Genomic DNA, 20,471 nt, shown 5'->3' with positions numbered 1-20,471 from the left:
TGCATATTACGCATCAAAGAAACCCTCTCATGGGAGTGCTGTTAGAAAGATAGCAAGAAGAGTTGGTTTAAGTGGTTACACTGTAGACACGGATGGTTGTCGGTGAAAATGCAAACACCAGAAAAGCTTGTTCCACCGATTCTAAACACTAGGGGTAGCATATGTCACTCAACGTGAACATGTTTCCTCTCTGGCCCTCTTCCCCCACCCCCACCTTAAACATAAAATATAAAAAGAAAGGGGCAGTCCAGTGCACAGAAATAAAGAAAGATAGAATCCATCATGAATAAGTTGTTCCTCTTTCCTCACCTTGACCATAAAATAAACCTTTTGGAGGCTGGACTAGTTGAGAGAGTAGAAATAGCATACAACAAGAACACGTTTTGCTCTGACTCTCTTACTCTCCCTCCCTCTCCATCACCTTAAACATAAAATAAGAAGACCTTAACTATTTGGCTACAAAGTAAAGAGGAATAGCATCCAACATGAACAAGTTGTTCCTCTCTCTCTCTCATGAAAAGGCATCAGCCTTAAGTACTTAACTACAGAAGTGGAGAGGGGTCACATATTTAGCATAACAAAGTCAAACAGGAACTCTTATTTTTCCCTCTTGACCACAAAAATATTAAAAATCTCATGTCTTTGCTGTAAGAGTGGAGATGAACATTTCACTTGTCCTAAACTCTAGGGAAAGGATTTTAAGGTCCAGAATGAAGACAATGGCATGAGAGAGTAATCTTCTGACATCCAAACAATGATTTTGTTTTAGTTGTCTTATATTTTCCAGCAAGATTTTTATCATTGACAATTGACGCATTTTCTTGAACAAGAAACCCCACACAGAAACAGGGAGCTGAAACATGAAATAATAATAAATAACCTGGACAGCCTCTCCAAAGCACCAGTGGCAGCCAATTTTACAGCATTATTTTTATGGTCTAAAAGCCGAACTAGATACTTGATGGCTCCGGCTTCCTTGAACGCGATCTGAATATGTTCATTGATACATGCATCAGCAATTAATTCTGCAGCTTTTAGAATAGCTGACTCATCTTCAAGTCCAAGAATCAAAACCAAGCGAGCAATGCCATCCATCCAAGGCAAAAGTGTAAACTGCTGACTAATAGAGCTTTTGGTTCGTGATTTTTCACCATCTTCCAATTCTATAGCTCCAATACGAGCAAGAAACTGTTGCCGAGTTTGTCCAATTATTGCCTCCACCTTGGTTTTGTCTATGTTAACATCATTGCCATCAATATTTAATCCAAGGAGTAGCTCTGAGGCACCATATCTTGAAGGACCTTTTGACCTCATTTCAAATTCTGTACCATCAGGTAATGAAGGCCATGAATGTGAAACTGGTCTGAAAGACTTATAGGCAGCTGCACCAATAATAGGAACCAGAACCAAACCTTCCTCTATTATAAGAATTCTATAATATTCATCTTCAGAAAGTTCCAATAATGCATTTCTTGCTACCTTCCTGATGACTTTAGATCCTTCTACATCCATCTTTAACAGCTTTGCCTGCAACCAACATCAATTATACTTAGAACTGCTTGAATCTAGGTATCAAATAGTTATGCTGGGATTTGCAATATCCTTCATAATCCATTATGAAAATGGGCACCAAATACCAATAGGTGCAGATATATGAAAACAAACTGTTTAGAGAATGAAAATCAGCTTGTTAACTTAAGAGAATAAGAGAAGAAAATCAAATCCAAAAGTTGGCATGGGAAAACACAAATCGCATCCATACGCAAAGTAAGTTGAAACAGTTATATTAGTAGCTATCAGCCAGTAATTTTGACATAAGTAAATTCCATAAAAAATTTGCAAGGGGCAAAATCCAAAACACCAAAAACCAAATAGTCAGAACACGGAAAACCCCAAACACCCATTCTTGGATGCATATTGAACATTGAAAGGAAGAAGAATTTAAGGTGGATATCTCCATCAATCTGGCAGTATATTCACTTTTCTCCTTAGAGCTTAGGCAACATAGTACGAATAGACAGGTTTTCACAAACACGGATAATAGAGCAGATGGCAGGCCACGTTCAAGCTGTGCGCACAAATAATAAAATAAACAACCAGAATATCCATTCAGCATTGAATGGAAAACATTGATATAAAAAAGAACCCATATGTATAAATGGGCCAACCTGAAACAGACAACAGCCAATTATCCTTAAAATATTGAAGTCACAAAGAACCAATTATGGCCACATCAAGGGAAGCCCTAAAAAGGAAAGTTGATTGGATGTTGTCCAACAGCACTTCTGCACAAGTTTGCTGCACTCCTAGGCACAAATCCATGCTTTCATGCTCCACAACCAATGGCAGCTGAATATTAAATTTACAGAATCTAAATAAAAATAATTTGGATGGTGGGTAAATTGAATCCCAAAGCCTAAAATTATTACAACCATTTTATTTTATTTTGTATATCATAAAAGTAGAGAGGGAAAAAAAAAATGGGTAAATTGAATCCCAAAGCCTAAAATTATTACAACCATTTTTATTTTATTTTGTATATCATAAAATTAGAGAGGGAAAAAAAAAAAAAAGAGGACAGGGAGGATAAGAAATCCTCCCTTTACATCAACAGAAACTAGTTACAAAGAATTCAACCTAAACAGAGAACCAAACTCAATGTAACAGGACCAATCAATTCCACTGCGAGTCTTCCAGAGAAACATAACATAAAAAAAAACATTTGCTGACACCCACAGCGACACAAGAATACAACCAATTCATTATAGCCAGCCTGTTCATTTAAGGTAAATTGACTAGTCTTAATGGATCCAAGAAATACATGTGCACACATCCAAAGAGACTATTTCCTTACATAAAAGAGGCATACAGCTCAATGTTTCAGATTGGAGCCAGTGGTCAAATTTCCCTAATCCTACTAAATAAGTCCGAACAGCTTTAGACTATTGAACTCAGTTCTTTCCATCCAACTTTTGAGTCGTTATTTGTGGCAGCGATGTAGGAAACAAATTTTTGGGATTCATAGATTCCATCCCAACACTCACAAATCAGCAATCACACAAAAAACAAGAAGAACAATCAAAACTAATTGGAACAATCACAATGTGAAGCATCGACACAACAACTGACAAGGTGAACAACTCACGGACAGATATAGCACTGCCACAGCAATGACAAATGAGCAATCACACCAAAAACAAGAAGAATGATCAATAATCGGGGCAATCACAGATTCACAAACTATGTGAAGTACCAACACAACTGACGAGGTGAGCAACTCACGGACAGATATAGCACTGCCACAGCACTCACAAATCAGCAACCACACCAAAAACAAGAAGAACAAACAATTATCAGGACAATCACAAACTATGTGAAGCACCGACACAACCACGGATGAGGTGAACAACATAGCACTGCCACAGCCTCACAACTGAGCATACGAACACTGCCATGGCCCTGAAAAACTCAAAAAGAAGCCTTCACAAACCCTGAACAGAAATGAATGGAACACACAGCGCATGCATGGTCGAAAAAGTTTGAATTTTTTTGCAAAAGACTGGCCTTAACAGCTTGATAATATAGCCTAAAGAAGGAATTAGAGCATGGCAAAGGAAAAAGTGACCAGAACTTCACTCACACGCCGGCGCGTGGGGTCAGCCCTACCAGTATTTGGCCGGCGTACGAGGGTGCATGGGGTGTCCTCCGGCGATGGGGTTTTGTGGGGTGGGTGTTGACTCTATGAGTCCTATCCCGTTTTGATTATGACAAATCCAAAGTATCTTACCTGGGCATTGAACATGTGAACAGGATTATTATTTAGCACGCACGGATGGTAAAGATACGTTGGAAGCCATGAGGAGCTAAAAGATCACTTCAACCAGTGTATGGCATGGCAATCAAAAGAGCAAAAGAGAATGAAGACATTGTCTATATTGTATTATAATTGCATTTAATTTTTGGGATCTGTAATATTTTAATTGGTCTGTAATAATTGCATTACGTACATGATAGAAATTAATGCTCAAAGGTCATAGACTGACTTTAGGAACCCAAACACTTCATGAAAAATCCCTGAAGCTTAAATGCCTTTCTTATACAAATAGGGTTAAAGCTTACTAGGTCAAAGATAGAAAATACCTTGACTTTTCAAGAGCCTCGGTCGATCGTTCACTTGGCGTTATAAACGCCTCAGTCGACCGAACAGTCAAAAAGTCAAAATGTTTGACTTGGCTCGGCCGACTGAACACCTTTTGAACTAAACTTCCACGATCGACCAACACTTAAAATTGACTTTTCCTAGCTTCCCCGGCCAACCAAACTTTTAGTTTAAAAACACCTCAGGGGACCGAACCTACAAATGTTTGGAAAATCCCCTTGGCTCGGCCGACCGGCACCAGCCACAGCCAACCAAACCCTTAAATTAAAATCAAAATCTCTGTGTTCGGTCGATCGATGGTATACCTCAGCCGACCAAACTGAAAACTAAGGTGTAGTCCTAAGAGGGGGGTGAATTGAATTTAAAAATTTTCTTTTAATTCTTTTAAGAATTCTTGACCTCTTTTAATTCTTTAACTTCTTGTTGATTCTTCAAACTTTCAACAAAAACTTATTTCTTTATTTAATCCACAACCACACAAACATTCAATCATTCAAGTAGTCAATCAAACAAACAATTTCAAAGCAAACAACCAAACCAAGATTAAAGTATACAACACTTTAGTAATGTAAGAACTTAAGATGGTTGTTTGTTTGTATAAGCACTGTGGATATAAATTTGATTCAAGCCCTGTGGTTAATGCAATCCCTTTGATAAAGAATTAGCTTTCTCAAAATGATTTTCAACAAAACATTCACACTCTTCCCAAAATCAAGAATTCAAATAAACTCTTAGTTAATTTATCTTTGGGTGTTAACCAATGAACGTACTCCCTTATGGTTTCCGAAAAGTATGGTTTAACCAACGTACTCCATTTCGGTTTCCGCAGCCCAAATCAAAATTAGACTTTTAGTTTACTTAATTTCCAAATTTACGTAGTATATATGATTAAGAAATTAAATCATCCACGCAATTTATATGTGCTGAAAATAAAGAGCAAAGGAAAGAGAGAATGAGACCATGGCTTTAACGAGATTCGGCTTATACTCAGCCTACGTCCTCGCCTTTGACAAACCACCAAAGGATTCACTAAAACTAGTTCCTTTACTGGGTGGAACAACACCGTTTACACACTCCTTCAGTAGGCTAGAGCCCGCCTCTCTAAGTGATATCCCCTCACTCAGTCACTCCTTCAATTAGGCTAGAGCCCACCTCTTTAAGCGATATTCCCATTGAAAGAATAAACAATTGAAAAATATTTTTCTTAATTATATTGTTCTTCTGTACAATCCAATATATAATACGATTACCTATTCTAAACAAGGAAACAATTTCCTATTGAATAATATCAAATCCCCCATAATTACCCACTTTCCTAATTTGTATTTTATTTACAAAGATATTCAGGATTGATATTTTAACACCTATGCTTAGCCAACAATCCAAACACCTTGGAATTGTCAAAGAACTACAAGAAACACAAGATACAATCTGTGTACAAGTATACTCTCACAAAGAGCAAGTTAGTACAACTTCAGCACTAGGTACTTCAATAATTTAAATACTAATATGAAATAGAATTGAAACTCAAGTGTAGAGATCACCAAGGGTTTTTTTGTAATTGAAAAACTCAGTATGAGAACCTTAGGTTGATGTTTCAGCAGCAATTCAGATGATTTCCCCAAGCAAGAGTATGAGCAATAGAGAACTTTAAGAGAGATTGAGAGATTTATTGCAAGTATGCTGTGTATTTGCTTGTGTGTTAATTTCTTGGGATTAAGGTAGTATTTATAGGCTTTTTAGGATTAGTTTCCTTGTTCCCCAAGTTATTTGAAGTGTCCTCCAAGTTTTTATAACGTTCACATTTGAAAAACTAGTTTTTAGAATTTTCCCGTTAAGTTCAAAATTTTGAAATCCCGTGGAGTCAGTCAGAAGGACAGGCGACTAGGTAATGTTTTTTCGCAAGGTCAGTCGGCTGGACAAGCAGCTGACACCTTTCTTTTTGTTCAGAATTTAACCCAAATAAATGTCAGTCGGCTGGCTCGACACAGTTCAAAAATGGTCAATCGGCTGGGCATGTCAGTCAGCTGACTGATTTCAGTGTAAACTGTCAGTCGGCTGGGCAGTTATTCACTCTGATGTTTTCCTGTCAGTCAGCTGAGTAAACCCAGTGTAATCTCGTCAGTCGGCTGACTAGTCCACTTTCTGGTTTTTCATTTTCAGTTTTTCAAAATTAGTTTTGCTCTCTTGATTTGATCTTTCATAAAACATTTTCCGAGGTTTTAAAATAGGTCTCTAAGTCTATAAATATCCCCTAAAGAGCTTCAACAATATTTCAAAGATATTTAAAATATGAAGCACTTACATAAAGACTTCTAGGACATTTGACATTTTGAAACACTTAAGTCTTCATGCTTATTTTGCTTTAAGCACTTTGCTTTTCTTTGACTCTCTTGCTTTGCTTCTTTGGTTCCATCTTGACTTCAAACTTTAACATATCATCTTTAAAACCATGTTTTTGATTCTTTAAGCTTCATTTGATCCTTGAGAGCACATTGACCTTGCTTTCACATATGTGAGCCCTAAAATCATCACTTAACCAAATATGTTAAATTTCACTTGTTTGTTAGCATCAAAACAAGATTTTAAGCCTTGTAAGGCCAACAATCTCCCCATTTTTTATGATGACAAACAAAGAGCAAAAATTTGATTAAGTCTTAAAAAGACTCCCCCTTTCAATAAGACTCATCTTAACAATATTTGCAATCTCTAGGTCTTTTCAAAAATATTTTCACGTATCATGCTCATATATCAAAATCACATTTTTCAATATCAATATCAATTAATATCACATACTTCTCCTCCTTTTGACATATCAACATATCATTTCAATAAGCTTTCAATTTTTAATATCATGCTCAATTTTTGCCCAAAATTTCTCTCCCTTTTGACATCAATCAAAAAGAGTAAGATATCAAGTAAAACAGTAAATACTAAGGCTATGAGCAACCATAAAAAGTATAGAACTTTAAAATTCATCATGCAAATTGAATTCATGATACCAATTGTTTATTCCATGACACCAATTAATCTTTTAAAATGTGACACCATTTAATAATAAAAAAAATATAGTATAGACAATAAGTCATAATACTCCCCCTGAATTTAATACATTCAGATTTGATACCAATTTATCTTTTAAGTTTATTATCCATGCTTCAAATATTGATTTATATCATGTATGTTCTCATGGATACTATTATCAAATACCAATATCATGTTAATCATCATTAATGTTATATCATGTTTATGTAAATAATTATGCTTGCCAATTGAGCTTTTTAATTGTTGATACCAATTACAATATTCATGGATACCAAAATTAGTTTATAGATACCAAAGCTAATATCACATCATTCATAGCTTATGGATTCTAAGAATACTAATATTATATCTTTCATAGCTCATGGATACCAATATGAAGAGCATCACAAAACAAACAGATTTATCCACTCGATTCATCATTAGCATACATGGTTTATCTTCATATCAAAATTCATGCTTATGCTCTCATGCTCAAATTTACAATATAGTGAACCATACATTATTAATATTAGTCAAGTCATGATTATACACACATATAGTATATAGCAAATTAGCACAACATGTATTTCATTTTCATTTGCTTTGTAATATTGCTCAAGTTGTCTTCAAGTACCTCTCATTTTTAAATGTTTCTTATTTTGTTCAAAAACTTTTCCTTTAATCAAAGTATTCATGTAATAAGCTTTGATTTTGCTTTCTTTTGATTCCTTATGAATCTTAAAACCCTTTTATTTTTTTAATTTAAGTTTGTATGAATCATCCTATGATTTTAGCCAACAATGTTATTTATTTGTCTCATACAAGGCTTTTTATCTAGGTACCCATATCTTTTTGGGTCCAGTAGGTTTCATAAGTGATGTTTCTTTTATTCTCCATACTTGTTTAATTCTTACATCCTTTCTCTTTAATGGACATTCAAACTTTATATGACCATTTTTCTTGCATAGGTAGCATATGGTGTTAGTGTAGCATTAGAAGATGTGCTAGCATAATCTTTGGATGCTTTTGAAAAATATCCCATGTAAAGATTCCTTTTTTTGTTATTTTCAACCCCATTAAATCCAATGCCTTCTTTGTTTAAGGACATCCTTTATGAGCCTATCATTTTGTTAAAGTTTTCCTTTCCTTTTGTGAAGTTGTAAATGATCTTTTCTTTATCTTCAATTTGATTTTTGAGATCATTTATCTCAATATCTTTCTTGTCATCAACCTTCTTTTGTGATTTCTCTAATTCTTGAGATAATTTTCTAATTTTATCCTCTAATTCAGAAATATATATGTCTTTCTCATATTCCATAGAGGATAAGGATCAAAGATCTTCTATCATTTTTCATTTTTGCTTTCTATTTTCTTGATTCTTAAATCTTTTTCTCTTTCAGCAATTCTAAGGGATTCTAACTCTTTCATTATACCTTCATTCTTATTCTTTAATGAAGTATATCGTTTAGTCACATTAATTAACATCTTATGCACCTTGAATAAGTCAATTTGAAGTTCTTCATAAGATGGCATGCTTTCATCATCGGTTTCATTAAATGAATCACTATCATATTCATTATCCGATTTGGATAAGGAACATTGTTCTTTATCATCATCCCATGCCATGAAGCAAGTATAAGCAACCTCTTGGTCACTTGATTCACATTCCGAACTACTTGTACTCATGTTGTCCCAAGTAGTGGCTTTCATAACCTTTTTCTTTTTCTTTTTAGAATCTTTCTTAAGTAATGGACACTCCAGTTTTATATGTCCAGCTTTGTTGCAATTATAACATGTGAGGATTTTATTCTTTGATTTCTTTGTGTTAGTTTCTTCTTCATCTGATTCGGAGTTTTGATTTCTTCTTTTAAATTTGTTCTTCCTTCTAAGGATTTTTGCAAGTTTCTTAGAGATATAGGCTAGTTCATCTTCATCCATCTCTTCTTCACTACTAGAGCTTTCTTTTGCGGCTTTGAAGGCTATAAATTCTTGTGCTTTGGATTTTCCACTCCTTTCATTCATTGACATTTTATATGTGAGTAGAGAACCTATAAATTCATCTAAGGAGGTATTTTTCAAATTTCTTCCTTCGGTTATTGCAGTGACTTTAGATTCTCATATAGGTGGAAGACCTCTAATAATTTTTCTAATCATTTCATAGGTAGTGTAGGTTTTTCCTAAGGCATTGAGAGAATTGATTATATGAGTGACCTTGTATACATGCTAGTGATTGTTTCATCCGGATTCATTTTGAAAGCTTCGTATTCACTAGTTAGCATGTCAATTCTATTGTCTCTAACATCAATGGTTCCTTCATAAGTAACTTCTAATTTATCCCAAATCTCTTTGGCTGATTTGCAAGCCATAACCCGATTGAATTCATTCATATCTAGAGCACAATATAAAGCATTCATAGCACTAGAATTGATTTGCAGCATTTTGTGATCTAAGTCACTCATATCTTTTTTCTCCTAAGGGACTTGTTTTCCATTTACAAGTTTGAGGGGAATAAGGTCACCGTCCATGACAACCTCCGAAACTTTCCAATTCATAGTTTGAAGATATATTCTCATCCTTTGTTTCCAAAATGTATAATTTAAACCACAAAAGATGGGTAGCCTAGTTGAGGATTGTCCTTCTCCAAAAGGAGCTACGCCTAAGTGTGCCATTAAAATCTTTGTATAGCTACTAATTAAGATTTGCTATAACCCCTTCTCTAATACCAATTGAAAACTAAGGTGTAGTCCCAAGAGAGGGGGTGAATTGGATTTAAAAATTTTCTTTTAATTCTTTTTAAGAATCCTTAACCTCTTTTAATTCTTTAACTTCTTGTTGATTCTTCAAACTTTCAGCAAAAATTTATTTCTTTATTTAATCCACAACCACACAAACATTCAATCATTCAAGTAGTCAATCAACCAAACAATTTGAAAGCAAACAACCAAACCAAGATTAAAGTATACAACACTTTAGTAATGTAAGAACTTAAGATGGTTGTTTGTTTGTATAAGCCCTGTGGATATAAATTTGATTCAAGCCCTGTGATTAATGCAATCCATTTGATAATGAATTAGCTTTCTCAAAATGATTTTCAACAAAACATTCACACTCTTCCCAAAATCCAAAATTCAAATAAACTCTTAGTTAATTTATCTTTGGGTGTTAACCAATTAACGTACTCCCTTATGGTTTCCACAAAGTATGGTTTAACCAACGTACATCCTTTCGGTTTCCGCAACCCAAATCAAAATTAGACTTTAAATTTACTTAATTTCAAAATTTATGTAGTATATATGATTAAGAAATTAAATCATGCATGCAATTTATATATGCTGAAAATAAAGAGCAAGGGAAAGAGAGAATGAGACCATAGCTTTTACGAGGTTCGGCTTATACCCAGCCTACGTCCTCACTTTTAGCAAACCACCAAAGGATTCACTAAAACTAGTTCCTTTACCAGGCGGAACAAGCCCGTTTACACACTCCTTCAGTAGACTAGAGTCCGCCTCTCCAAGTGATATCCCCTCACTCGATCACTCCTTCAATTAGGCTAGAGCCCGCCTCTTTAGGCGATATCCTCACGCTTAGCCAACGATCCAAACACCTTCGAATCGTCAAAAAACTACAAGAAACACAAGATACAATTTGCGTACAAGTATACTCTCACAAAGAGCAAGTTAGTACAACTTCAGCACTAGATGCTTCAATAATTTAAATACCAATATGAAATAGAATTGAAGCTCAAGTGTAGAGATAACCAAGGGTTCTTTTGTAATTGAGAAAACTCAGTATGAGAACCTTAGGTTGATGTTTCAGCAGCAATTCAGATGATTTCCCCCAGCAAGAGTATGAGCAATAGAGAACTTTGAGAGAGATTGAGAGATTTATTGCAAGTATGCAATGTATTTGCTTGTGTGTTAATTTCTTGGGATTAAGGTAGCATTTATAGGTTTTTTAGGATTAGTTTCCTTGTTCCCCAAGTTATTTGAAGCGTCCTCCAAGTTTTAATAACGTTCACATTTGAAAAACTAGTTTTTAGAATTTTCCCGTTAAGTTCAAAAATTTGAAATCCCGTGGAGTCAGTCAGTTAGACGGGCGACTGGGTAATGTTTTTTCGCAGGGTCAGTCGGCTGGACAGGCAGCTGACACCTTTCTGTCTATTCAGAATTCAACCCAAATAAATGTCAGTCGGCTGACTCGACACAGTTCAAAAATGGTCAGTCAGTTGGGCATGTCAGTCGGCTGACTGATTTCAGTGCAAACTGTCAGTCGGCTGGGCAGTTATTCACTTTGATGTTTTCCTGTCAGTCGGCTGAGTAAACCCAATGTAATCTGGTCAGTCGGCTGACCAGTCCACTTTCTGGTTTTTCATTTTTAATTTTAAATTAGTTTTGCTCTCTTTATTTGATCTTTCATAAAACATTTTCCGAGGTTTTAAAATAGGTCTCTAAGTCCATAAATATCCCCTAAAAAGCTTCAACAATATTTCAAAGATATTTAAAATATAAAGCATTTACATGAAGACTTCTAGGACATTTAACATTTTGAAACACTCAAGTCTTCATGCTTATTTTGCTTTGAGCACTTTGCTTTTCTTTGGCTCTCTTGCTTTGCTTCTTTGGTTCCATCTTGACTTCAAGCTTTAACATATCATCTTTAAAACCATGCTTTTGATTCTTTAAGCTTCATTTAATCCTTGTGAGCACATTGACCTTACTTTCACATATGTGAGCCCTGAAATCATCACTTAACCAAATATGTTAAGTTCCACTTATTTGTTAGCATCAAAACAAGATTTTAAGCCTTGTAAGGCCAACACATACCTCTCGAGTTCAGCCATTTTTAACCGTGTTAATCAGGGTTAATTTCCAATTAAACTCTTTCAAAATATTGGCCATATCCCTAAAGGTAATATTTTTGGGAAAAATTATATATACCCCTTCATTTCCCCTGATTAGCAAGAGATTAGCAATTTGATTAATACAAAATCCTCTGAAAAATTCTTGAGATTTATTATTTTTTACTCATTCTCTTGCATACATATATTGCTCTCATTCTTATTCTCTTGTAAAAAATCCTTTGAGAGAGCTTTGATTCTCAATCTGCACTTGCAAATTATTGCAATTGGTAGATTGATTGGCTGTTATTGTGAGCACTCACATTTGTCTTTAAAACTCCTAACTCTCACATACTCATTCGATTTTAAAATCTTTTGAGAGTAAACCTTAAAGTTCTTCCCATATTTTTTGATTGATACATATATTTTTCTTGGGAAAAACTTTCTATAGCTTGGGTGTCTTTGCATATTGATTGCAAGACTCTAAGGCTTCATTTGTGTTTATTGAAAAATAACTTTTAGAAGCTAATCTTCATTACTACCTATATTTCATTGTTGAAAATATTTGTGGTAGATATTATATTGTTCTTTGACATCCTTGATATTTACTTGAAGTGCTTTATGTTTTTGAATCAAGGATCTTTTTCATAAGTATTTCTCACATTATTTCATACAATATATTTGTTTGAGAGATAAAATACCAAATACTCTATTGAGCTATAATTCCTATCATACTAGAGTGCATAGATTGAATTGTTGTACTAATTTGCTTAGTGTAGAAGCACTTGTATTGTACACGAAATTTTTACTTGCTGTTGTATTCCAGGCGTGGCTTGAGAAGGTGGTGATCTAACTTGTAAGGATCAGTTGTATCCCAGGCGTAGCTTGAGGAGGTGGTGATCTAGCCTATAAGGATTAGTTGTAAAGGTTGGTGTCAGCCCTGTGAATGTGACTTGGGGTATTCCCTTGCCTAGTAAGGAGAGGGTGCTGTAAACGGTGTAGCTCCACCCGTAAGTGAGCAAAGGTAGTGAATCCTCTAAGCAGGTTGTGCTTGAGGCAGGGACGTAGGCCCAGTTTCCGAATCTCGATAACATATCAGGTGTCACTCTCTTCCTTATGCCCTTTAATTTTTGCACTTAAATGTTTACAATTTTATTATTGTGGATGATTGGGACGTACTAAGCTTGCTATATCTGTTATAACTTATGCTCAGTTTTATATTATTGAGTGATTTATATTTGCGTAGAAAGGCCCTAGGGTGTGAAATACTAGTTGTGACTTTATTTTCACCAGGGAATTTTTTAAATACCCAATTCAACCCCCCCCCCCCTTTTTCTCTTGGGAATACACCAATTCCAACAATTGGTATCAGAGTCTCGTTGCATAGATTTAAACGTTTTTGTAAAAATCGCAATGGCTCACGTAGGTGTATCCCTGTTTTGTGAGGGAAAATTCTTTACAGGCCCTCCAATGTTTTATGGAAAATTCACCAATTGGAAACTTAAAATGACTTTTTATCAAATCAATAAATTGGAGGACTTGGAGAGTAATTGCTCAAGGAAATGTAGTGCCTATGAAAATTGTTAATAATGTTGATATTCCGAAGTTTGAAAATGAGATGAATGAGAACGACATGAATTGTATGCAAATAAATTTCGATGCCATGAATATTCTTTTTTATGCTTTAGATACTAATGTCTTTCATGAAGTCATGGCATGCTCTAGTGCAAAGGATATATGGGAAGAGCTGGACAAGAAATATGGAAAAGCTAAAGAAAAGGAGAACACCACTCCGGAAGAATCAAGCTCAAATGATCAAGAAGTGGTAAATCACAGCCTAATTGCTTTAATCGACGATGAGGTAAATGGTTCTTCATCTACTACTTTGAATGATTCATGTACTGATTCATGCGATAAATCTTGTGATAATTCTGGTAGTGAATCATATGATGGGTCTAGTGGTAGGGATAGCATGCCTTCTTATGAAGAACTGCAAAAGGAATATGTTAAAACTCATAAGCTTGTTATTAAAACAAATAAAAGATATACTGCTTTGAAAAACAAGAATGAGGCTTTATTGAAAGATCTAGAATCTAAGATTCTTGTTGTAAAAGAAAAGGAATTGAAAATCATAAGATTAGATAACAAGAATGCAATGATGGAAAAAGAGCTAAAAGATTCAAGATCCCAAATTTCTGTTGAAAATAAAAAGGATCTTCATATATCTGAACTTGAGTATAAAGCAAACACGATGATCAAAGAATTTATAAAATTGCAAGGTGTTTGCAAAGGCTTAAAAGATCTAAAAACTTAAAGCCTTGAAAGAAAAATTGAGGACCAAGCTAAGATCATCCATACATTTACCAGGGGCAAAGAAAATTTTGATAAGCTTTTAGGTTCTCAAAAGATGACCTTAGATAAGGAAGGTATAGGTTTTAATGGAGTTGAAAATAGGAGAAGAAAGAACCTATACATGGGATACTTTGTAAGATAATCTAAACATTATGCAAGTACCTCCTCTGGTCTATATGCTCACACCACCTGCGTATTGTGTAAAACGAAGGGGCACATAAAATTTGATTATCTGTTTAAAAGAAAAGGTGTGAAACCCAAATAGGTCTGGAGAGTCAAAGAACCACCTAGTCCTAACCCATCGAAACTCAAATATAGAAAAATGGTATGGATTGTTAAGAAAGCAAATCCCTTAGAACCAAAGGAAGAACAGGTTCCAATGGGAATAACATAATCACTTAATTCTTCTTGAGTTCTTAAGGATTAATCAAAGGGGGTAGTAATGACTTGAAACTTAGGGAGTGGCCTGTGTCTAAAATATTAATCTTAGTTCATGCATTCACTTTACATCATCCTTGTATACTAAGATCTTCAGAAAATCATGCCAATAAAAAAATTCAAGTAATATATCCAATCTGAATCTAATGCATATACATCATAATGATTGGTTATAATATTAAAAAATATTGGCATTAGCATGCAAACCTTGAACTAAAGAGGAATGAGCTACTTGAATGGGACGTTAGTCTCACCATAACTCATATCATTCCTTCAAGTTGTTCAGAGTATCTTCGATGAAGAACTTAAATCATTATATCTCAATTAAAATCTCATAAGCATGCTCAAGTAAAATCCACTTTCAACAGGATAAGGCATTTATGCTTGGTAAGTATATCTTAATGCTTAACTTATACTTGAACATAAATATCTTAAGTTAAGCATCATTCGTCCATTGCCCAGAATTGAGCTTTAGGGAACCATATCATACTATTTATCACTTAACCCTAAACTCAGTGGTGAACATAAAAGATTTTATCTGTTCACCGGCTCGTATCCTTGCTAAAAATAGTTATCATATTGTAGGGATACCTTCCAGTAGTGGAAAATTAGAAATGACCAAAGAGCAGTGTTCTAATAAGTTCACATTTACCCAAATGCTCTTTGCCCAAGCCTGGACATGATTACCAGCATGAAAATATTTTAGATAATGTCCTGCTTCTCCTGATACTCACCTGAACTCAAAAGTGAATTAATTTTCAAAAGTATTGTTGTACAACTCCTTCATGAGCTCTCAAATAAATATTCAAATCATTTGGAGCTTCATTTCCTTAGAATGAGCTAAATGGCTAAGTTGATTACACTAGGCAACAACCTAGATGAATGCATAAATTTCAAGGACCCTATGCACATGCAGTTGAAATTGAAAGTCATTCGAACGCAAGCCACTCACGAATTGATATTCATAAGAAAAGAGGCTAAATTGGCTTATTACACTTAAAGAGATATTTCTTATGACTTTTTGGTCCAATCAGCCTATACATCCAAAGCCAAGTTTAAATCATTGAAAATCTTAGAATACTTGGCTAAAGAACTTGAAGAATGGAGAGAAGATAAAGGCATAAGATGGAAATAAGTAGAATGCATAACTGAGGGGGAGCACTTTTATTATATATATATATATATATATATATATATATTTAATGCTCTCATGATCTTATCTTATTTCTATGTGTCTTCATAAGAACAGCACTGAACTCCTCTATCCATTTATGCTTAATGATCATATTATCTAATGGATAGTTTATATGTTGATTTTTAGCACAAACTATTATTGAGCTATACTAAATATGTTGTTGATTGTCTACTAAAATGCATGCTTGTATTGAATGTCAATTGTATGGCTGATGCAGTATTGAGAATTGCATGCTGATAGTGAATTTAGGTTCTCGCATGCTTAAACTGAATTGTATCTACATGATGTAGATTATAATGACTTGCATGCTTGAATCTATCAAATTTATGTGCATAATTTTTATGGGAAAACAATCTATTTACAGATGGCATGCTGCCGAAATTTTGTTAATTTTCCCAAAATTAAAACCATGTGCTTGAATGACAATGACATGATGCATGCTTAAATTTGTTTTGGGATGAGATAATATTGAATAAAGATTGATCATCATCCTTGATTGAAAATGCATGTGTAATCACATATTTAGGGGAGAATAAGCGCCTTCCTTAGAAAAGAAGCAAATTTAAAGGACTCACTTGCATCATGTGTTTAATTCTTTGAGTTGCGAGGCTCTTCTGTAATCCATGGACATCATATCCCATTTATAACAAGCTCTGATATGAACACCTTGCTAGACTCAACTATAAACTTTTTTTATGCATGTGTGTTCCATGAAATTTTTTTTCTGGTTGGATAAAATGTCTTTGTATTACCCAGTAAAATTAGAAAATAGAATTTTAAACCGGTTATTCGCACCAGTTGACACATTTCAACACCTTTGTGCATCTAAACTTTTATTCAAATCCAAAGGGGGAGATTTTATAAAACTCTCATCTTATGCTCATCCTATCTTCAACTTAGATTCATTGTTTACTGTGGCATGCATGCTTAAGGCAAACTGATTTCCGTTGCTCATAGTAAATCTCAAATGATAATATGTGATTGATTTTTCTGGTAATTTTGTGGAATGATCTTAGATGCTTAACTAGAAAAATGAAGCTTGATTGAACCTTAGTGATTAAAATTACTGTATTGCAAGCATTGTACGTTTTGATGATATCAAAAGGGGGAATTAGGAACTATAACCTTTGTTGTCATGAAGTTCTAAATTTTTAAGGGCTTTATTGTCTATTGCATATGGAATTTACCTAATCATATACTTACATGCAGTCTAGTTGATTGAGGATGCGACTTCATAAGACTTACTTTTATAATTCAAATTTTTTTTGTCCTATACAGTTTCAAGATAGTGACCATGCTCACCATATTGTATCAATCTTAAAATGGCCACTTTTATAATTCTTTTTGTGCTCAAATTGATAAATTTTCTTCAAAACAATTATGTTTTTGTTAAAAATAAAATTTCTCTACGCTGAGGATTCATTTAAATGCCTATTCTTTTCCTTAGCCCTTTTTGCTAATGCCAAAAGGGGGTGAAATATACTTGCAAAATTGGGTGCACAATTGGCACATGAGCTTCAATGACAAATTTTAATGCATATTGCATATTGCTATATAAATGTCTTCTTTCCTAGATATGTTGTGAACTGTAATGAAAATTGTAACATTATGCATATTCTTAGGGGGAGTCTTTTTAGGGTATACCCATTTTTGCCTTTGTATTTGTCATCATCAAAAAGAAGGAGATTGTTGACTCTATGAGCCCTATCCAATTTTGATTATGACAAATCCAAAGTATCATACCTGTGCATTGAGCATGTGAACAGGATTATTATTTAGCATGCACGGACGGTAAAGATATGTTGGAAGCCATGAGGAGCTAAAAGATCACTTCAACTAGTATATGGCATGGCAATCAGAGGAGCAAAAAGAGAATGAAGACATTGTCTATATTGTATTATAATTGCATTTAATTTTTGGGGTCTATAATATTTTAATTGGTTTGTAATAATTGCATTACATGCATGATAGAAATTAATGCTCAAAGGCCATAGACTGACTTTAGGAACCCAAACACTTCATGAAAAATCCCTGAAGCTTAAATGCCTTTCTTATACAAATAGGATTAAAGCTTACTAGGTCAAAGATAGAAAATACCTTGACTTTTCAAGAGCCTTGGTCGATTGTTCACTTGGCATTATAAATGCCTCAGTCGACCAAACAGTCAAAAAGTCAAAATGTTTGACTTGGCTCAGCCGACTGAACACCTTTTGAACTAAACTTCCACGGTCGACCAACACTTTAAATTGACTTTTCCTAGCTTCCCCAGCTGACCAAACTTTTAGTTTAAAAACACCTCAGGCGACCGAACCTACAAATATTTGGAAAATCGCCTTGGCTTGGCCGACCGGCACCAGCCACAGCCAACTGAACCCTTAAATTAAAAACAAAATCTCTGTGTGTTCGGTCGACCAATGGTATACCTTAGCCGACCGAACCTCTCGGGTTCAGCCATTTTTAACCGTGTTAATCAGAGTTAATTTTCAATTAAACTTTCCCAAAATATTGGTCATATCCCTAATGGTAATATTTTTGGGAAAAATTATATATACCCCTTCATTTCCCCTAATTAGCAAAAGATTAGCAATTTGATTAATACAAAATCCTCTGAAAAATTCTTGAGCTTTATTCTTTCTTACTCATTCTCTTGCAAGCATATATTGCTCTCATTCTTATTCTCTTGTGAAAATCCTTTGAGAGAGCTTTGATTCTCAATCTCCACTCGCAAATTATTGCATTTGGTAGATTGATTGGCTGTTATTGTTAGCACTCACATTTGTCTTTAAAACTCATAACTCTCACATACTCATTCGATTTAAAATCTTTTGAGAGTAAACCTTAAAGTTCTTCCCATATTTTTTGATTGCTACATATATTTTTCTTGGGAAAAACTTTCCATAGCTTGGGTGTCTTTGCATATTGATTGCAAGACTCTAAGGCTTCATCTGTGTTTATTGAAAAATAATTTTTGGAAGCTAATCTTCATTACTACCTATATTTCATTGTTGAAAATATTTGTGGTAGATATTATATTGTGCTTTGACATCCTTGATATTTACTTGAAGTGCTTTATGTTTTTGAATCAAGGATCTTTTTCATAAGTATCTCTCACATTATTTCATACAATATATTTGTTTGAGAGATAAAATACCAAATACTCTATTGAGCTATAATTCCTATCATACTAGAGTGCATAGATTGAATTGTTGTACAAATTTGCTTAGTGTAGAAACACTTGTATTGTACAAGAAATTTTTACTTGCTGTTGTATTCCAGGTATGGCCTGAGGAGGTGGTGATCTAACTTGTAAGGATCAGTTGTATTCCAGGCATAGCCTAAGGAGGTGGTGATCTAACCTGTAAGGATCAGTTGTAAAGGTTGGGGTCAACCCTATGAATGTGACTTGGGGTATTCCCTCCCCCAGTAAGGAGAGAGTGTTGTAAACAGTGTCGCTCCACCCATAAGTGAGCAAAAGTAGTGAATCCTCTAAGCGGGTTTTGCTTGAGGCGGGGACGTAGGCACAGTTGCCGAACCTCGATAACATATCTGGTGTCACTCTCTTCCCTATGCTCTTTAATTTTTGCACTTGAATGTTTATAATTTTATTATTGTGAATGATTGGGAAGTACTGAGCTTGTTATATCTATTATAACTTATGCTCAGTTTTATATTGTTGAGTGCTTGATATTTGTGTAGACAGACCCTCGGGTGTGAAATATTGGTTGTGACTCTATTTTCACCTAGGAATTTTTTAAATACCCAATTCATCCCCCCCCCCCCCCCTTTTTTGGGAATACACCAATTCCAATAGTGGGCTATTGGGGGGTCTGTTTATGGGTATATGGTCGCATTTATCAAATAATATGGGATGGAGGGGGATCTAGAAAGAACAGCTGCGGGAATGGTGCTTTCCTACGATGGCTGAGGGGAATAGGATTTAGGTTGGATCACACTCTGATACCATGTTAAGATTTGATTAAAATGAATGAACTAGAAGATAGGTCTCTTCCTCTATATATAATACATTCTAATGACAATAATACTCTTACTAATTAACATACTAACACACTCAATAATAATAATACTAAAAGACATATATAACCTCTATTAGACACAAAATTGCACCAAAACATTGATGCAAATTCTGTCAATGGCATTCCACACTGAAGAAACTGGCATAAAGGTTAATGAAAACATGTTTTAACACATTCAGAACTTTGAAACAACTCACCAACTCAGGAAACTAAAATCATCCTCCTTTACACCTTGAGTCCTTGACACTGGGCAGATGACTGTAATACACACTGTTAGAACCAAACCAAGTCCTTGTCTCAACAAGGATACAAAAGCAAAGAGGAATAAAACTTATGGGGTATCAAAATCTTCACCAGAAAGCAGCAACAACAGGAAACAAGAGTAAAACTCCTTGAAGCCAGTGGCCGAGGGAGGGAATGGAAGGGAAGCCA

At 34.7% G+C, this 20,471-nt stretch overlaps 1 protein-coding gene across 4 annotated transcripts in view; it reads right to left on the bottom strand.

Moving 5' to 3' along the window:
• The window catches only part of LOC131152663 (uncharacterized), a 63,226-nt gene that overhangs the window by 864 nt on the left and 41,891 nt on the right, over positions 1–20,471 (bottom strand). For all 4 annotated transcript variants that reach the window (XR_009136078.1, XR_009136079.1, XM_058104453.1 and 1 more), the window contains one exon: positions 881–1,527. Coding sequence is in view for 2 of the 4 variants with exons in the window: in XM_058104453.1 (XP_057960436.1) it covers positions 881–1,527 (647 nt within the window). In the remaining 2 variants the exon portion in view is untranslated. The remainder of the gene's footprint in view (positions 1–880; positions 1,528–20,471) is intronic.

The sequence above is a fragment of the Malania oleifera genome, chromosome 4 (assembly GCF_029873635.1).
Source record: "Malania oleifera isolate guangnan ecotype guangnan chromosome 4, ASM2987363v1, whole genome shotgun sequence".
Taxonomy (NCBI): domain Eukaryota; kingdom Viridiplantae; phylum Streptophyta; class Magnoliopsida; order Santalales; family Ximeniaceae; genus Malania; species Malania oleifera.
Note: the sequence above shows the minus strand (reverse complement) of the source record. Positions and strands in the feature narration are given on the sequence as shown.